This window comes from Balaenoptera physalus, assembly GCF_965194825.1.
Source record: "Balaenoptera physalus genome assembly, chromosome: 7".
Classification (NCBI taxonomy): Eukaryota; Metazoa; Chordata; class Mammalia; order Artiodactyla; family Balaenopteridae; genus Balaenoptera; species Balaenoptera physalus.
In genome coordinates, this window is record NC_138886.1 from 12,746,084 (window position 1) to 12,765,319 (window position 19,236).

Here is a 19,236-nt window from a genome sequence, read left to right on the forward strand (position 1 = left end):
GATCTCATTTTCCTGAACTGTAAAATGGGAATAAACATTCCTATCTGAAAGGGTTGTCCTGAAGTTTAAAAGGGAGAAAGTTTGTGAACGTGTCTGGTACAAAGTCCTTTGCAGAGGCAAAAAGACCGCCGGCTTTTCCCAGTCACGGATGTTCAAGACATAGTGAATCAAACGAGGTCCTTACCTCCCATCTACAAATTCCCCAATATATTGGCTTCCCGTGTACTCCATGGTGCCTGCCTCTAGCTTGCAGCCGTTGGTAGACCACAGTCTCAGTGTATTCCGCCTCACTATGACAACCAGGAGGGATAGGCGGAACCGAGGCGAAGCCCCGCCCCCAGGGTCCGCGGAACTTCCTGGCTCTGCGCATGCTCTATGGCTCGCTGTTGGGCAGAGCAGTGCGCCTGCGTGCCGCCGCTGCGCATGCGCAGACGTTACGTGGCCCACGGCAGTCGGAAGGGGAGTTCAAGGAGACGTGGGTGCCGCGGCAGCGGGCACCTCCTCGGGGTCGGGGCTACCGCCATCATGCCCGGGATAGTGGAGCTGCCCACTCTGGAGGACCTGAAAGTGCAGGAGGTGAGGCTCGTCCGGAGGATAGGCAAGCGGGGCACAGGGCTACAGCTTCCCGGGCCTGGGCCCAGCCCTGCTTGCATTCCGCGGACCCTGGGCCCCGGATCCCCCATCCCCACCCCATGCCCCCAACACTTACACAGGTTGACCCTCGGACGCCTCCTCGTCAGCTCGGGGAGACCCATCCCTCAGTAGCTCGAGAACTCTCCTCCCCTTCCCCGCAGCAACCTGCGTCTCCTTTACGTGAATAATAGTACTTTTTATTAAGCACCAACCAGGGTCACTTTACTTACTTCATGTCACTTAATACTCAAACCTCCTTGCGAAGTGAGTGTACAACCCCGGGTGCTCCGGTCGAGGGAGAGAGACAGTCAGTCACCTGAAAGTAGCATCGTCGGTGCAGAGTGCATTGGAGTGGAGCTAGGAAGCCGCAGAAAAAGGAGATGATATTGGAGAGTGAATTTGCTAACAACCTGGGAAAGTATTTGGTAATAGGACATTTAAAGCATTCATTTATTCAAGAGCTCTCATTTGAATAATTACCATATGCACATACACTGGAAAATGAGAGAGATAGTCCCTGTCCTCATAGAGTTTATAATCTAATAGGGAGACAGAAACATAAAGAGGGAATTACAGTACAGTGTAGTTAGCGCTATGAGAAGTGAAGACCGATAATACTAATTACAGCAAACATGATGAGGCCTTTTCTAGATGTCAGGCAGGATGCTAATTACAGACATTAATTCATAGGGTCCTTCCAGCAACACTGTAAGGAAGGGTATAATTGATCTCACCATGTTATAGATAAGGAAACAGGTCCTGAGAGAAGTGATTTGCCCAGGGACACACGGTAGAGCTGGAATGTGAACCCAGGTTTGATTTTAAAACCCATGCTTTTAAACTACCATATTACGGGCAAAAGCTCAAAAGAGCGAGAAGGCTTAGCAGAACCTTTTGTATTTTGTGTTTTGCTCTTTGACATGACTCTTTTGTTGGTGGAAAGCAACAGTTGCTGAGCCGGGAGAGGTACCTTGGGCTGAGGCAGGGCTGGAAGCGACTTTCACAAGGCCAGACTGAGCAGTTTGGACTTCATCCTGTAAATGAGGTGGTGGGGAGAGGTGGAAGATTTTAAGGCAAAAAAGTGCCAGGACAGGACTGGATAATGAGGCTACACTGGAGGAGAGGGAGGGGAAGATGAAAAATTACATACCAAAAGTTATATCCCAGGCCCTGTGTTAAGTGTTTTACCTGCATTATTTCACTTCATCTTATATGCCTGTGAGAATGGCAACTATTATTATATTATTTTAATTATTATAATAAAGTGACGTGTACTAAAAGTTGGGGGTGGGGACGTGTGGGTACTGCCAACAGTCAGTTTGTTTCTTGCCGGACTGTAAAGCTGGGTTGAGACTTTGAGTTGCTGTATTTTTCATTGGCACTTTAATTTGATTCAACAGTCATCTGAGGTTCTGCTTCTTGCACATGTTCTATTTCTGGAATAAATTTGCCTTTAGAATTCACACAGTTGAATTGAGAAACAGATAATTACATAAATAGCTAAAATACAAAACAAAGTATGATTAAATGCTACAGAAGAGGGGCAGACATGGTTTAAGAAAAGAGGGTAGGATTTGAAGTTGTATCTAAATTCTAGGCCTAACCATTCGGTTACCTCGATGAGTCACTTTTCCCATTTGCAGACACAGTTATTTTATTTGTAAGATGAAGTGATTCCAGCTGTATAATTCTCTGAGGCTATGAAGGGAACAGAGAAAGCACTTCTTGGGTATAATGTAAGACTTGGCTAAATGTCATTTGAAGAATGGCATTTACAGGCAGAGATGGAGAGAAGAACTTTCTAAACAAGGCAGGATCTGAGCAAAAGTAAGCAGGTGAGGCCCAAAATGGGTTCCGGGAACAGTGAGTTCAGTGTCCTAGAGGACAGACAGTACCTTTTTAAAGTCTGGTGGGTGAGAAGGCCAGAAGGATAGTTGGAATCCGAAGGGTTTGAATACTTAAGTAGAAACTTAGGCCTTATTCTGCTGTTAAGCCTGAATCCTTCAAGGGTTTTGTTGCTAATTTGTTTTAATAACAGAGTAAAATAAGAATTGTCTTTTAGGACAGCAGCTCTGTGAAGAATGGTTGGAAGAGAGGAATAAGAAAAGCAGGAAACCAATAATTGAGGAAGATATTATTGACCCCAGCATGATTGGTGACTGTGCTTACAGAGAGGAAAGAACGCATTTATCTAGAATTGATCCAACTTAGCAATGATTTAGATATCAGAGGCAGGAAAGGTTGAGGAATCGGTGTCAGATTTGCAACTTGACAGAACTGGGGAAGCCAGAAGGAGTGGGTTTGAGAAGCAAGTTAAACCCATTTTGGACCTCATTGACCTTGGAGTTATGACACATGCCTATGGAAAAATAGTCAGAAGCTTTGGGCAGGAAATTCCTTGTACACATTAACGATTTTGAGTAAAAATGGCCAATATTTATGATGTGCTTCTATGTGCTAGGCACTGTTCTTCATATTTTTAATGTGTGTTCACCCTGACAACAGTTCTATCAACTAATACTATCATCCTCCACTTTACATAAATTAAGCAAAATACAAAACCTAGTATAAATTAAGTACTACCAAAAAAAAAAGGTACAGATCTAGTTTAAGGAAGAGAGAACAGGACTAGAAGATTGCTTGTAGATTGTGGGACTTTTTCTGCCTCTTGTTTCCGCACCTGCAGACCATCTAAACCTGCTGTGCAGTGAGGCTGTTATGAGGACAGATGAGGAAGGGCATTGAAATTCTGTGTTCTTTGAGACAAAGGGAGCTGAATGAATCTGAGAGGGTATTCACAGTAAGCAGCTGTGAAAGGATGTGGCTTCTGTTGGAACTTGTCAGTATTAGTGAAGAAGCAGGTGAGGGGTGGCGGTGACATCTGAAGTTCTTTGCCTCCTCAGTGATGCAATGGGAAGAGGCCTGATTGGAGGTCACAGTTTCTGGTGCTAGTTCTGCACTTGCCGCTGACTTGCTGTGCCATCTTGAGCACATTGCTCCTTTTCCTTAGGAAATAAATTCAGTGAGTGGTTCTCACCCTTGATTTCCCTGTGACAGGGCATGTTTTATGTGCTCAACAACATGGGCATAACCTAGATTGAGATAAGACCTCTACCTTTGTGGGGAAGTAAAGCAAAGAAAGCCATAGGCTTTTGGGGGCGTGATAGCTGTGAAGGCATCAGAGTAATTAAATCAGCCATTTAAAGATGTTTTAAGACATTTGACAAGGAAATAAATGTAGCTAACTTAATTTTTTAAATATATTAAGCTTTAAGTAACTTTTTTTTTTTTTTTTTTATGGCTGTGCTGGGTCTTCGTTTCTGTGCGAGGACTTTCTCCAGTTGCAGCGAGCGGGGGCCACTCTTCATTGCGGTGCGCGGGCCTCTCACTATCGCGGCCTCTCTTGTTGCGGAGCACAGGCTCCAGACGCGCAGGCTCAGTAGTTGTGGCTCACGGGCCTAGTTGCTCCGCGGCATGTGGGATCTTCCCAGACCAGGGCTCGAACCTGTGTCCCCTGCATTGGCAGGCAGATTCTCAACCACTGTGCCACCAGGGAAGCCCAAATATATTAAGCTTTAAAAAAAGTTTGAGTCTTGATTTTTCAGTCGCCCAGCTCTTTACAGGTAATATAGCAAGCAAACGTGTACCACTCAATTAACCTAAGTAAACTATTATCAAAAACTGGAATACAAAATTTTACAGATTTTTAAATGAACATATTAGAACTGTCATGGCAAATTTCACTTACATCCTAAATTTACCTTTGCTTTGATAATTAGAACAGTTGTAATATTAGTAGTCATAGTCATAACTTTATTCTTCTCTTCCTATAGTGTGTAGGTGAATTGTCTCTTCATATTTCCTTGCCTTTTATCTTATTAAAAATATTAATAATTTAACCTAGGCTGTGTGAAATTCCTAAAATATGAAATTATAAAATTTTTATTATTATAAAAATAATAATTATAAAATTATTCTCATGTAAAAATTCTTAATAAATATTTGCATATCAAATCCAGTGGTATCTTAAGGCATAATGCACTAGGACAAACTAGATTTTATTCTAGGTACAATGGGTCAGTTTTAGAAAATCTGTTAATGCTCTACATTACATTTATAGATTAATGAAAAAGAAAACTGAAAATTTCATTCTTTCCTGGTGGAGGAAACAACAGTGCAACAAAGCCATTTATGGTTAGAAAGAAACTTCCCTAATGAGGAACATCTAAACAAGTATATCCCAGACACCAACAGCCAATATCATACCAAACTACTTTAAAGTTTAGAACAAGGCAAGGATGCCTATTGCCATTGCTGTTTGTCTGTATCATTCTGGAAGTTTTGGTCAGAGCATTAAGATAGGAAAAGAGAAGAAGAAGGAAAAAAAGATATAAGTATCAGAGAGGAAGGGAGGCAGTTTTTATTTGTAAATGGAAGCTTTTCTCTTAATCCTCTTGAGTTTCCTATTAGAACTGACAAGAGTTCAGTAGACTATGGCTACAGAGAAGATACAGTGTAAAAACAAGCAGTAACCAACTGGAAAATCTAAGGGAAAAATGTCCCATTTAGATAGTATCCAAAATGTGAGAATACTGAGGAATAAACAAGAAATATGCAAGTTTCCTGTATGAAGGAAACTGTAATTTTAACCAAAGAAAGTGAGAATGAGCTAAATAAATGGAGAGACATACTGTGTTCCGGATGAGAAGGCATCATTCATGTATTCTTAACTCTCTTGCAACTGTTACATCCCCTGCTGCTGGCACAGAGTGAGTGCTTGACAGCTGCTTGTGCTGGGGCGCTGTTTTGGGTGCTTGGTGGACCATGGTAAACATCACCTTAATTAGTTTAACTTAGGGAGAATGGACATCTTTACAGTAGTCGACCTCTGTTGAAAACAAAATCCCTACCCTCTTGGAGCTTACGTTCCAGTGGTCACAGTTAGAGTGACCACTGGTGCTAGCTTATCTAAGATGATTAGGGAAAGACTGAGATAAAATGTGAGTAGAGACCCAATATTGTAACAGTGCCCTTTCCTTTCTAATTTGTTATATAACTAGACTTAGTACAGTTCCAATGGAAATTATTGGAGGAAGGGTGTTCATCTGTAAGAATAGCCAGAACAGTTTTGAAAAGGATGAATAGTGAGGAGGATGGTCTTCCCAGACAACGAACAGTAATTAAAACATTGTGGTATTGGCACAGGAAGAGGTGGTACAGAAAAGAGGCTAGCAGGACCCCTGCTGCAGCAGCTGCTAGACAGGCTCTGGGCTGTACCGTGAGCTGGCCGTAGCTACACTGTGCTTCTCAAGAACATGTGCCGGGGTGCAAGTGAGTGAGACTGACACAGTTGTAGGGATGGCTGCCTTGGATATACTCTATAATTTTAAAAAATTCACAGATTTAGTACTTTATTATTAATGATAACTTGCTGAACTAGATGCTCTTACGGATCCCTTCCAGTCTCTAATCTTCTGTGATTCTGTCATCTTCTGGGAATCGTATATATCCTCCCACTGTCACTTTTCTTCCTGCAGAGGAGACTCATCCGTGCTCCTCAGGGTTGCTTCCTCCCCGTACATCCCAGAAGCCTCCATCTTCCTTCAGAGCTCCACTTTCTCTCTCATAAAGATCTAAGGATTCCATTAGGGCTGCCATTTCCTTATGTCTAAAACGGGGATGGTAATATCAGCCTGATGAGATTATTACGAAGGTGTGGAAAATCACACACGTGAAAGAGCCCTGTGATCTCTGCAGCACCATCGATCGTAAGGGATTATTACGGAGTCCCCTGTCTTTAGTTTTCTTGGCAAAGTCAGAACGGGGCTACCTTCCTGTTCCCTCTATCTTGACCAGCATGAGGTGAGGTTAAGGAAGTGGTGTCCTGGTACAAATCTGGTCCTTCTTCTCTGTTCCTCTCCCCAGGTGGAAGTCAGTTCTTCTGTGCTGAAAGCTGCGGCCCATCACTACGGAGCTCAGTGCGACAAGCCCAACAAGGAGTTCATGCTCTGCCGGTGGGAAGAGAAGGACCCGAGGCGGTGTTTAGAGGAAAGCAAGCTTGTCAACCAGTGTGCCCTGGACTTCTTTAGGTAAGATCTTTTCACGTCAATGCCCACTGGTTGCAACATCAAGGTATATGTATCTCCGTGAACGTCCAGTTAATTAAATGGAAGGATAATTTTATTAATTTTAGTAGGGAATGGAAGGCTTTGCAATCACATAGACCAAAGTAGAGCACACAATAAATGAGAGTTATTTTTGTTCTTTGTTTTTATTATTTGGCACATTCTTTTTTTTTTTTTGAAGTATAGTTGATTTACAGTGTTGTGTTGGGACTTCCCTGGCAGTCCAGGGGTTAAGACTCCACGCTTCCAATGCAGGGGGCATGGGTTCCATCCCTGGTCGGGAAGCTAAGACCCCACGTGCCATGTGGCCTAAATAAATAAATTAATTTAATTAAATTACAATGTGTTAATTTCTGCTGTACAGCAAAGTGATTCAGTTAGACATATATATATTCTTTTTCATATTCTTTTCCATTATGGTTTATCACAGGATATTGAATATAGTTCCCTATGCTATACAGTAGGACCTTGTTGTTTATACATTTTATATATAATAGTTTGCATCTGCTAATCCCAAACTCCCAATCTTTCCCTCCCCCATCCTGCTTGGCAACTACAAGTCGGTTCTCTATATCCGTGAGTCTGTTTCTGTTTTGTAGATAAGCTCATTTGTGTAACATTTTAGATTCCACATATAAGTGATATCATATGGTATTTGTCTTTCTCTTTCTGACTTACTCAGTATGATAATCTCTAGGTCCATCCATGTAGCTGCAAATGGCATTAGTTTATTCTTTTTTATGGATGAGTACTATTCCACTGTGTGTGTGTGTGTGTGTGTGTGTGTGTGTATAGACCATATCTTCTATATTCATTCCTCTGTCAATGGACATTTAGGTTGCTTCCATGTCTTGGCTATTGTAAATAGTGGCAAGTTCTTTAATCTCCATGAATCCCAACTTCCAAATTGTAGAGTAATACCTATCATAAGATTGTGAGAAATTTGAAAAGGCACATAAAAACATCTTAGCACAGGGCTTGCTTGTGGGCATTTACTAGATTGTAATCATTATCATTACTACAGAACACACAGTTATGATGGAAAGGAAAGGTGTTCAGAGTCAAGTGTTTAGGTAGGCCACTATACTTGATATAAGTAAAAAAAATCCAAATTATAATTGTAGAAAAATGTTTTAACCATATTAGTCAGACCTCTATTAAAAAGGATAGAAACTCAACTCAAAGGGAATTGGCTCATGTCACTGTAAAGTCCAGAAATAGGACTGGCATCAGGCAGAACTGGATTCAAGGGCTTAAATAATTTCACACCTACTTGGTATCTTTTTGCTTCACCTCTTATCCCCCACCCCCAGCTTCTTAGTCCTGCTTTCTCTGTCAAATTCATTTTCAAAGAGACCCTCTCCTTGCTGTAGCAGCAACGGCCACCAGCCAGTCCAAGCTGCTGTGCTCCTTGCTTAGCAGACCCAGACAAAGAGTGCCACCCAGTAGCATGAGCAGTGGTCCCTGGACTGAGTCTCATTGGCCTGGCTGGTCAACTTCATGTGCATGTCTTTGAATCAGTTGTGTTTCAGGAGATAAAATGCTGTGAGTGGTCAGGCCTAAAGTGGGGAGGAGACTTAGATTCATCTAAATCACATTGCCGAGAGATAGGGAGGGGTTGTTCCCCAAAGGAAAATCTGAAGGATGTTCCAGAAGAATAGAGAATGACTGCTGGCTAGGCAAAACCCACAGATGTCCCTTACAATGATGCTAGAGGAAAAAAAATTCCTTCGCACAATAGCTGCTTTCCTTCTTTCTTGCTTCTGCTGTCTTTGTTCACATGCAGAGATATTTTTGTACTTAAAGTCATAGTGTGTGTACGTTTGAAAATTCATTTTTTCACTTGCAACTATTGGAAACATTCTTTCAAGTTGCTCTGTCTTCATGATCATCATTTTTCATGGCTGTGTAATATTCTATCAGTAGATTAAACCAGCCATAATTTTGTTATTAAACATCATTATTGATTGTTTTGGATAAATCTGCAGTGATTACTTTTGTGTAGAGATCATTTTCATTTTTTAATTAATTCCTTGGCATAAATTTCCCAGCAGTGAGATTATTCTTTAAAAGGCTTTGAACACGATTTATGGCTCTTGAATTACAGTTGCCACTTCTTTTGAAGTTGGGTCAGTTTATGCTGTCCTCAGCCTGTATCCAGGTATCCCTCTCCAGCATTGCATATTATTTAAATATTTGATAGGTACAAAATGGTGTTTTACTCTTGCTTGAATTTACATTGATTTGATTGCTAATAAGGTGGAATGTGTGTTCCTTTAAAATTTTTTTATTTTCTAAGAGAACTTTGGCAAAGTATTTTTCCTTTGACTCAGAGGGAGCACGTTTAAGTGGGAAATGTTTGGATTTCACAAGCTCCTGAGGTGCTGAAGTAGCTTGCTGTAAGCACTAGTAGATAATTGTCTATTAGTGTGGGTGCCAGGGTAACAGAGCCCAGAACATAGACCTAAGTACCAGAGTGATGGCTTGCAGCCTTTCTTCCGCTGCAGCATATTGGAGGGAGTCCAAAACTCCAGCTGGACACGGTTGCTCACCACCGTCGCGATTCTTAAGTCGAGGCTAGGGGGGTGCGGTTTTGTGTACTGTAGAAATGCAGGTCGTTGAGGCTAGAGGTAACCCAGAAAAGCTCCCGAGGCTTTGACGTTCCTTCTTCCTTCCTCTTAACACATCCCATCACCCCCAAGGCTATACTCAAAATACCCGCAAAGGTATAAGAAACTGGTGCCCCTTGGTTGCCTCCCAGGAGGGGAACCGAGCAGGAATGGAAGCCAGTTTTTCTTTATGTATTTCCTTCGGCCACCTCCGAGGTTCTTCCCGAGACGTGTTAAATACTATTCCTGTGTTGAGTGTAGCTAGATTCTTGGAGTGTGACAAGCAAATACTTCATTATTATTCCACGGGGGGAAGGAGGTGCTCCACGCTTCTTCCACTGCCTCAAATACGGCTTTTACATAAAATAACAGTATTTTATTCTCGTCTGACTTTGCATTTATTTGATTACTAGCAAAGTTGAATGGTGAGAGAAGGGGAATTTTGCAAAATAATGGAGGCTTATCCCTTTTATACACAAAAGTTAGTTTTTCTTCAGCCATTTCTGGTGACCACAAAATGAATTATAGGCTATGTTGCTTCTTAACGGAGAGCAAATATAATTTAACTTTCTTCTTCTTTTTTTTTTAAACAGTTGTTTTTTTTTTTTAATTTTTTATTTATTTATTTTTGGCTGTGTTGGGTCTTCGTTTCTGTGCGAGGGCTTTCTCTAGTTGTGGCAAGTGGGGGCCACTCTTCATCGTGGTGCGTGGGCCTCTGACTATCGTGGCCTCTCTTGTTACAGAGCACAGGCTCCAGACGTGCAGGCTCAGTAGTTGTGGCTCACGGGCCTAGTTGCTCCGCGGAATGTTGGATCTTCCCAGACCAGGGCTCGAACCTGTGTCCCCTGCATTAGCAGGCAGATTCTCAACCACTGCGCCATCAGGGGAGCCCTTAACTTTCTTCTTAATGACAAGGATTAATCTCTGTTTTTGTTCAGTGCATGAATAGAATGAAGTCTTTTGAGCTTTGGAGGCGTGTAGGGCAGGTTGCCTCTACACTGATTGACCCCAGGATCAGAAGATCCTTGTTAGTTTGTGAATTTGCTTTTTATAGTCTCTCTCCTCCTTTGTCAATGTCTGTCACCTCTGACTTCTGTCAGCATGCCCATCTCTGAGTGTGCCTCCTCTTCTAAATTTGCAAAGTGGGTAGTCTTTAGATTGGATCTAAAAAGAATAAATAGGTCCCAAGTGAGGAGTTCTAAGTGAAATATATACCCCTTAGACCACAATCTTTTGGCATTTCTATTCATTTGTTTTTGCTACACAAAGAAATAGGTCTTATTCCTCAGAAATCTTTTTTTACGTATTGTTTCTCAACCTGAGGCTCTCCAAGTTGTCCTGTAAGTGAGGTAAGAGTACTCCCGTACCTTTCAAAAAGCAAGGCTATGTGTGTGAGGTCTGCAGCAAATTTTTCCCCACTTTTTTTGTTTTTCATGGTTTTGCAGAGAGCTGCCCCTAATCAAGCCCTCTTTTCCAGGCAGATAAAGCAGCACTGTTCGGAGCCTTTTACAGAATACTGGACCTGCATCGATTACTCCGGCTTGCAGTTATTTCGTCGGTGTCGCAAACAGCAGGCGAAGTTTGACGAGTGTGTGTTGGACAAACTGGGCTGGGTGCGACCCGACCTGGGGGAGCTGTCAAAGGTAACACAGTTTCCTGCTGCTCTCCCTCTCTTTCTCTCTCTCTCTCTCTCACTCGCTAAGGGTGGGGAAAGGCAGGGGGTGGTCCGGAATGGGTCTTCTTTGAGTACGGATCTGATGTGAGAAATCCAGACTGACCAGTCAGCTTAATTAGGGAGTGGTTATACACAGTCCAGAGGGAGTTTATTTAATAGAAGTGTTCCTTTAAATAGCTCGCCCAGCGTGTGCAGATTTGTTTTTGATTAATTAGCTAACTGAAGAACAGAAGGGAGTAGATGAGGATAAACAAAATGTTAGGGGCACCGTCAGTTGAAAACATTGAGGTTATTGTGGGGAAATAGGTTTGAGGTTATGCCAGATTTTTCAGGAACATACCTGAGATTTAAAAAAAAAAAAAAAAAGTAATGCCTGTAGTTTAAAAAGCTTGTTTTTCTGATCTTTCTCCCATATTTCCTGTCTCAGTTGTGACACCACCATCTGTTGAACCCTCAGAGGGAGAAACCTGAATGTCTTTTTTCTTCACTTTGCGCTCTTTCCTCCTTTATCCAGTCCTCGATTCCTGTGGCGTCTCCTGGAATATTGTTTTGAATCCTCTCACTTCCCCACTTCCTGGACAGGAGTTCTTAGTTGGGCTACATGAATTTCTGGGAGGGGAGGCTGGATCACTATAGGCATGATCTGTGTGGAAAATAAGTCAAATATCACTTTCCTTTAAAAAAAAAAAAAAAACTTTTCAAGGGGACTCCTATTTGCTTGCAAAACAAAGCACCCCCTCCATATCCTGACATGCACGGCCCTTTGTGATCTGACCCATCCCCGCTTCTTAAGCATTGTCACCCTCCATTCCCTGTGGGAAGCATAGGTAGCAAGGCATGGAGGGAAGAACTCTGGTTTGCACGGAGACTGAGAGTGGATTTGAATCTTAGTTTCATGACTTAATTGCTATGGGTCCTTGAGCAAATTTCTTAACATTTCCTATGCTACCACATTTATAAGATGGGACCAGTATTAATCCCTGTTTTTCTGTGAGGATTAAGCTAAGGAGCCTGTGTGAATCCCCAGCATAGTACCTGGCACATAGGTCCACAGTTAATGTTCATTCCCTTCCCTTTGTGTGTGGCATCTGTGGATAGTTGGGTCTTAAGCTTGTTGCCATAAGTAGAGGAATGGTTAAGCAATTTTTTTTTTTTTTTTTTGTATCTGGCATATCTTTACTTCGGATACCTTCTTTGCTGCAGCAAACAAATTATTTTATTTATTTTTATTTTAAAAAAATTTTTATTGAAATATAGTTGATTTACAATGTTGTGTTAGTTTCAGGTGTACAGTAAAGTGATTCAGAGATATATATATGTGTATATATATACATAGATATATATTCTTTTTATTTTTACATTCACTTCATTATAGGTTATTACAAGATATTGAGTATAGTTCCTTGTGCTATACAGTAGGTCCTTGTTGGTTATTTATTTTATATATATAGTAGTGTGTATATTTTAATTCCAAATGAACAAATTATTTTAAATAGTTGATAATTCTAAGTTGGAAAGTGGTGGAACTTTTACATAGAATAAAGAAAACTACCTTTTCTCATTTCTGTCTCACGAAAGGAGAATTTACAAATCATGTTGTTAAGAAAGCATTTTTATTCCTGAATCTTTGTAATAACATTTTTAAAAACCTATAAAAGGAAAAGGTACTGTTATCTGAACTCTTTTCAAAAGTGTATTTCTTTAAGAGGAGTATCAGCTTTAGTTATACTTAAGTTCAGTATTCGGTCTCTTTCTAAGAAAGGTCATGATTGGCTGGACAAAGCCTACATTTTAGCGTCATTCACTTGTGCATTCTGGTTCCACTGGCTTGCCTTTCCCTCCTGTTTGCCCCCAGTGAATTCATACTCACTTGTCCAGTCTCAGCTCAGGTGTCAGGTCTGTCTTTGAAGTTTCTGGCTTTCCTAGGCAGGATTGCTCTCTCTCACCCATAATTCCATTGTCCTGATAATATTAATATTGAAAATAACTAATGGAGCACTTGTTCCATACATGAGGCGCTTCATGTATATTACTCTAATAACCCTAGGAGCTACTACTAGCTCCGTTTTACAGATAGGAAATTGAAGGTTAAGTCAGCTGCCCAAGGTCATTTACCTAGTAATTAGTTTGACCTCATGCTTCTGCTCCTTTTCTATTTTGAGTGTGGTGCAGAAGAGGAAGTTGCTTTATTGTCCTTTCCCCAGTAATTTGTCCTTTAAAGGGGTCCTTTTATTTTTTCTAGATTTATTTCATAGACATCTTGAATTCCTTAAAGGAGCTTCACATGCCAGCTGGAGGCATTTGGAATACTCTGTCAAGCAGTAAGGAACCATTAGTGATCTCTAATTATAGCAGAGAGATGAGAAAACTGTCTTAAAAGCAAATAAAAAACTATTCTGGACTTGTAGTCAGAAGACTGGGGTTCCAGCTCCAACTCTGACATTTGCTGTGTCTTGATCTTAGACAAGCCAGCCATCTCTGCTCCTGTTCCATGAACTCGAGATAATTATGCCTCAGAGGGTGGTTATAATAAGAATTATGTGATTGTGTCCATGAAAGCTCTGTTCACAATAGATGGTGTTTGAATTTGTACATCTGGGAAGATTGATCTGGTCACAGTATGTGGAGTGGCTTAGGAGGCCACCAGATAACAAGACTACTGATAACCACGGCCTTCTGTCTTTCTGCCTCTCTGGGCCTGTTTCCTCATCTTTAAAATGAGAACAATTTCTGCTGGGTTTCTGATGGAGACTTCTGTGGGTTTAAGTGGGTGTAAAGCGCCGTCCTCCTCTCTCCCCGGGACCCCAGTTCCGAGCTTCACCCTCGCCTGGCCCGTTGGCTCAGCCCCCCAGTCTAGCATCTGCTCCTTCCGGCCTGGCCTGCAGACGCGAGTAAGTTACCTCCCTGCTCCAGTGGCACCTGTTGCCGTTGGTTTAAAATTCAAGCATCTTTGCATGTCGTTCATCATCTGGCTCCCGTGTCTCAGTGTCGAGCGTTATGTGAGAGCACGGGCTTTGGAGCAGGCAGATCTGACTTCAGGTCCATCCACCGTTAGCTGGGGGGCCCCAGTGACCCTGCAGGTTGACCTCCGAGGAGTGTGAGAGTGAACTGGAATAACGCGCTTGGCGTCATTTCTAACAGCAGGACGTGCTTGCTTAGGGGCTGCCTCTTCCTCCGCTCCGCACGCAGCCTGTGCTTCGGCCGCCCCAAGGCCGTGCGCCTCTGTCTCCGTTTGTACTGTTGGTTTACTTGGAAGGTCTTTTCCTCTCTAATCTTCCTGGTGGCTCCTGCTCATCCTTCCAGATGAAAGTAAACGTTGCCCCCTCAGCAACAGGCCGAGGACGAGTGGCCGTGCGGAGGCCTTGCTCTCCTAGCGCTCGTTCGTCTCTCGGTCACCGTGACCCGCCTAGGAAGGCCTGGGTGCTTTTCCGGGCTGACTCCTTCACTGAGGACAGTGTGGATCTTGCTCTCTTCCGTATCCGTATCTTCCATGTGGAATGACACAAAGTAGGCCTTCTTCGATGTTTATTCAGGGCTAAGTGTGATTTGCTAGGGCTTTATAGATGAGGAGTGGCTGTGGCAGCCAGAGCAGAGAGGAGACCCCAGGAGGTGTGTTCCTGGTCACAGCTACTCCACCTGCCTCTCAGCTCTGCTTCTCCTCTTTTACCCGCTGCAGGTCACCAAAGTGAAAACAGATCGGCCTTTACCAGAGAATCCCTATGAGTCAAGAGCAAGGCCAGAGCCCAACCCTGAGATGGAAGGAGATCTGAAGCCCGCCAGACATGGCAGCCGCCTCTTTTTCTGGACCACATGAAGGTGGGTCCGTGGCCCACACCCAGTCATGCACCCAGGCAGCGGGTGATGAAAACTCTCCTGTAGTTTCATCAACCGATAGAGGGCTCTTTCCAGGATCACAAACATTAACAAAAACATTAATTTATGTGACTTGGCAGTTATTCTATACCATTTCCTGCCCATTAAAAATTTTAAAGGAAACAGTTGTATTTTATTATGTTTTATATAACCTTTTGGCCTTTAAAGATGACTTCCCCTTGCTTTTTCTTCTTGTGGTCCTGCCTGTTCCTTTCTCTTTGCTTCAAGTAGGCATTTGCCAGTGTGGCAGGGGAGCCGTGTGGGATCACGGACAAATGACTGTGTAAAGGAAAGGCTTTGTTACCTGAGACAGCGCCTCGGGGCCAGTCTGGGTTCACACATTTTGAAGTCTCAACTTTCTTTCTTCCCATCCAACATCTCAGACAAATAGAGTTCCCTGAAGGTCATACAAGGGAAGCATCCAGGATAGGAGAAGTGCAGAAACGCTTGAGCCTTGTGACTCAGGCCATGGGCGGGGCTCCTGGCTTGGTCTTCTGCAGTCTCGCTCAAAGTTTCTTAAAGAACCAAACTTCCACCACTTCCCCTTGATATCCCATCCTCAAGCATTATAACCCAGATGTTTTTCCTGATAGACAAGGGAGTTGGAGGCTGAGCTCCCAGCTCCAAAGCCAGGAAGTCGGGAGGTCTGAGTGTCAGTTCCAGCCTTGGGTGTGTTTCTTAACCTCTTGTGAGAGGTTGAATTTGAGGACAAACTAAAGGGAACATGCTTATCTACCTCCTGGGCAGGTTAAATCCACAAGTATTTATAAAGCTCTTTGGTTCAAAGCACTGTTATGTCTTTCTTTTCCCTTTCATTCAATTCCTTTTTCACTACTAGGCTATTTCCTCTCCATCTGACTGGGGGTCACTTTACACCTTCTGGTCGTGGCCTTAAATTGCATATGACCCTGCATAAGTCTCAGCTCCCTGGGCCTTGCTTTCCCATTTGCAGAGCCCTGGAAAGCAAAGTTGTATGGAGTCTTTATAAAGGCCTTTCCAACTCCTAAGATACTCGAAGTGGGGAGATTGCTGTGAGGCATTAGTCTGTTGCCCAAAGTGTTAGGACAGTTAGAACACAAAGCATTGGAAGATCTGCCTTGCTCCCCACCCAGTTCTGACCCCTTATTTGGGAGTATTTTGGGTAAACCTTACTCGTCTACAAAAGTTTGCCAGCCACCGTTGCCTTATTCGCCAATTTCAGAAGAAAAAGAATAGATTCTTAAATTTTTAAAACAGCTAAGGCAACACCCATTAACCCCTTGCGGGCCAAGTCATTGGAAGTCATCCTTGGTGGGGAAAGTACAAGCATGCCTCCAGATTTGTTTTTATGATTACCTCAGACTATGTGTTGCTTCCTAGGTTCTTTCTGCAAAGGAAGCTGGGACTTGCATCGGTAATAACAAATATTCATTGAGCACTGTGCATTGTGCCCAGTGCTTTACATGTGTCAACTCCTTCAATGCTCAGAGCCCTTTGAAAGAGTTTCTAATATGTCATTTCACAGGTGGAGGAGCTAACGCCTAGGGAGAGTTTAAGAAGCCGCATTCCTCCTTCCTATATGAAATAGTAGATGTGGGATACAAATGAAGATTGTCTGGTTCCAATGGCCGCATCCTTGTCCTTCAAAGTCATCAGTGGTTCTCAGCCTTGTCTGCACGTTGCAATCACCTGGAGGCCCTGAAATACTGATGTTGGGATCCTACCCTGGAGAGATTCTGATTTAATTTGTCTGCACTATGGCCAGGCCATGGAGGTTTTGAAAGCTCCCCAGGTTGCTCTAAGGTAGAAACCAAGGTCTAGGGCCACTGATTGATTGAAGCAGGTCCAAGAGGTTAAGTGCTAGTAGGTAGTTAAGTGGCTGAGATTTAAACCCAGATACGCCTGATTTCCAAAGCCCTTAGTCTTCATCTGTTCCGATGCATGTACATCACCTGAGGTCTTATTAAATGAAGATTCTAGTTCGATAGGTCTGGAGTGACATCTGAGATTTCTAGTAAGCTTGCTGGTACTAATGCTGCTGGCCCATGGACCACACTTTGGGTGATGAGGGAATAAACCACAGCATCTGAGTGCAGGATCTATGATTAATCTATCTGGCTGCAGTGTCTAGCACCAGGCCCTCCCTGAAAGTTCATTCACTTCTTCAGAATCAGAGCAACAAGTCTTGAACTGTTAATGGCTTCAAATTCAACTCTAGGATGTTTTAACTTTTGCCCAAGTTGGACAGAAGTTCATGCCTCGCCCCCTCCTTGCTTTGAATTCCTTGAACGAAGAAATTCAACTTTGGCTTTCCTGTATTCTTGATGGAATTACACCACATCATAGCCTTCTAGGACTGAAGAGTCTTAAGTAAAGACAGAATTCCTAAAATCTCTCACCCCAGACGGGTTCACAAATTCAGTAGGTAAAAAGGTCACAGAACAATCTGAAAGCAGTCGGTGCGAAGAATCTCTGAGCAGGGCTTCAAATAATAGTCAGAAAATCTTCCTGCCGGTTTGGCTTAAGAATAATGAGGCTGACTCCTTACATTCCCAAAGGAAATTTATCTGCCCCCTTTCCTCTGCCAAGCCCGTTCCTGTCTTCCCTATCGGAGGGCATGGCGTCTCCATCCTTCCAGTGTCAAAACATGAGACGCTCCCGTGACTCGTAACGCTCACTGCTCTCCGTGTTCCAATCCCGCAGCAAGTCCTGTTGAGTTCCTTCTATAACCTCTCACGTCTGTTACTTCCTCTTTTATCTCAGTGTCACTGTCCTAGCCTGTTTTTGTTCCCCTTGCTCGGATTATTAACACCACTGCCTAACTGGTCTCCCACCGCCATGTCGCCATCCAGACCATGCCCCAACTTGCTGCCGTGCCTCTGCCACTCAAAAACCTTCAGTGGCTCCTGAATGGCTATTAACTAAAGCCCAGATCCTTACCGGCATCCCGACACTCTGTAATCTGCCCTTAGCCTGGCCCATTTCCCGTACCACTATCTTACTCCTTGTCACGGACCCTACAGTCTCCCAAATGCCATTCCTCAAGAGTGTTTTCCAACTTCCAAATCTTCACTAATGCCGCCACCATCCACTTGCTGGGGAACAATCCTGCCCCCATCTCTGCCTCTTGAAAGTCGACCCATCTCTCAAGGCAAACACTAATGCTGTCTTCCCCAGGAAACGTCCCTTCCTACAGCCACAAGTGTTCTTTCCTGCCCCTTTGTTCCCATGACACAATATGGCATGAGGGTTAAGCACAAGGACTCTGGAGTTGGGCTGTCTGGATCTGAATCCAGGCTCTGTTGTTTCATAGCTGTGTGACCCTAGGCAAGTTACTTAACCTTTCTGTACTTTCTTTTCCTCATCTGTAAAATGGGGAGAACAACGATAGTACCTACATCCTGGGATGGCTCTGAGGATTTAATGAGGTTTACACATGAAATGCTTTGTACAGTGTTGGCAAATGGTAGCAGTTGTCACAGCACTCTATTTGAGTAATACCTGTCATGGCACTGGGTGTTATCTTGTTTCCCCTGGTCTTAGTACTGTAAGATCTGGCCTTCTATCTTATTTATATGTCTATATTCTAGTGCCCAATACATGGAAGACATCAGGAAATGATTAAACTATACCCCACGTTTACCTTTCTGAAGAACTTCCAACCCCCCGTCCTTGCTATAGAGCAACAAACAAACACATTAATTATGTAGAGAGAGGAGTAAATCTTTGAGATTAAATTGCCATCTTTGTAGGTATCAAATCCTAGCTGAAATGCTTTTTGGTATAATCAAAGATGTACTCTTATGCTCTGAAATGGATCATGACATACTTGGGCTTTAAATATACCAGTTGCTTCTACCCCATAGGAAGTCTCTGTTTGGGGTTGTGCCATCTCTTTGTGTCTTGGGCATTTGTAATATGTGTCACAAGTAATTTTACTAAGGTACTAAAATTCATAAATGTATTTGCTTAAAAAAAATAAATTAGAACAGAGTCAAGAGATTAGGGAGAGGTGACCCCAGACTTTATCTGTGGAGTAGATCTGGGTGGTAGATCTGAGAAACAAATGTGGGTTGTCTGGTTCCAAGGCCACACTCTTATTCTTCAGAGTCATTGACTCTTTACCTTTGGATGCACATTGGAATCACCTGGAGACCTTTAAATACTGATGTCCAGATCCCACCCCCAGATCTTCCGGTTTCATTGGTCTGCGGTGTGGCATGGGCATACAGATTTTGTAATAAATAATACCGCGCCTGCTCATTTATGCTCAACTATACCTTCTTCAATGGGAGGGAAGGGGTATAGTTGCAGCTAGAACCCTGCAAATACATTCATTAAT

At 43.0% G+C, this 19,236-nt stretch overlaps 2 protein-coding genes across 7 annotated transcripts in view; one reads left to right on the plus strand and one right to left on the minus strand.

The window, feature by feature from the left end:
• MORN5 (MORN repeat containing 5) overlaps positions 1 to 431 on the minus strand; it is a 34,815-nt gene extending 34,384 nt beyond the window's left edge. For 4 of the 6 annotated variants that reach the window (XM_082467895.1, XM_082467899.1, XM_082467897.1 and 1 more), the window contains exon 1: positions 185 to 319. In XM_082467895.1, coding sequence (XP_082324021.1) covers positions 185 to 231 — 47 coding nt within the window. In that variant the 5' untranslated portion in view covers positions 232 to 319. Of the gene's footprint in view, positions 1 to 184 lie in introns of all 6 variants that reach the window. The other 2 variants (XM_082467896.1, XM_082467900.1) reach the window with 2 other exon arrangements.
• NDUFA8 (NADH:ubiquinone oxidoreductase subunit A8) lies at positions 421 to 15,038 on the plus strand. The gene is made up of 4 exons (XM_082467901.1): positions 421 to 576; positions 6,559 to 6,722; positions 10,845 to 11,010; positions 14,719 to 15,038. Exons 1-4 carry the CDS (start codon positions 424 to 426, stop codon positions 14,854 to 14,856), a joined length of 621 nt encoding a protein of 206 aa, XP_082324027.1. The 5' UTR covers positions 421 to 423; the 3' UTR covers positions 14,857 to 15,038.
• Positions 15,039 to 19,236: the final 4,198 nt, after the last annotated feature.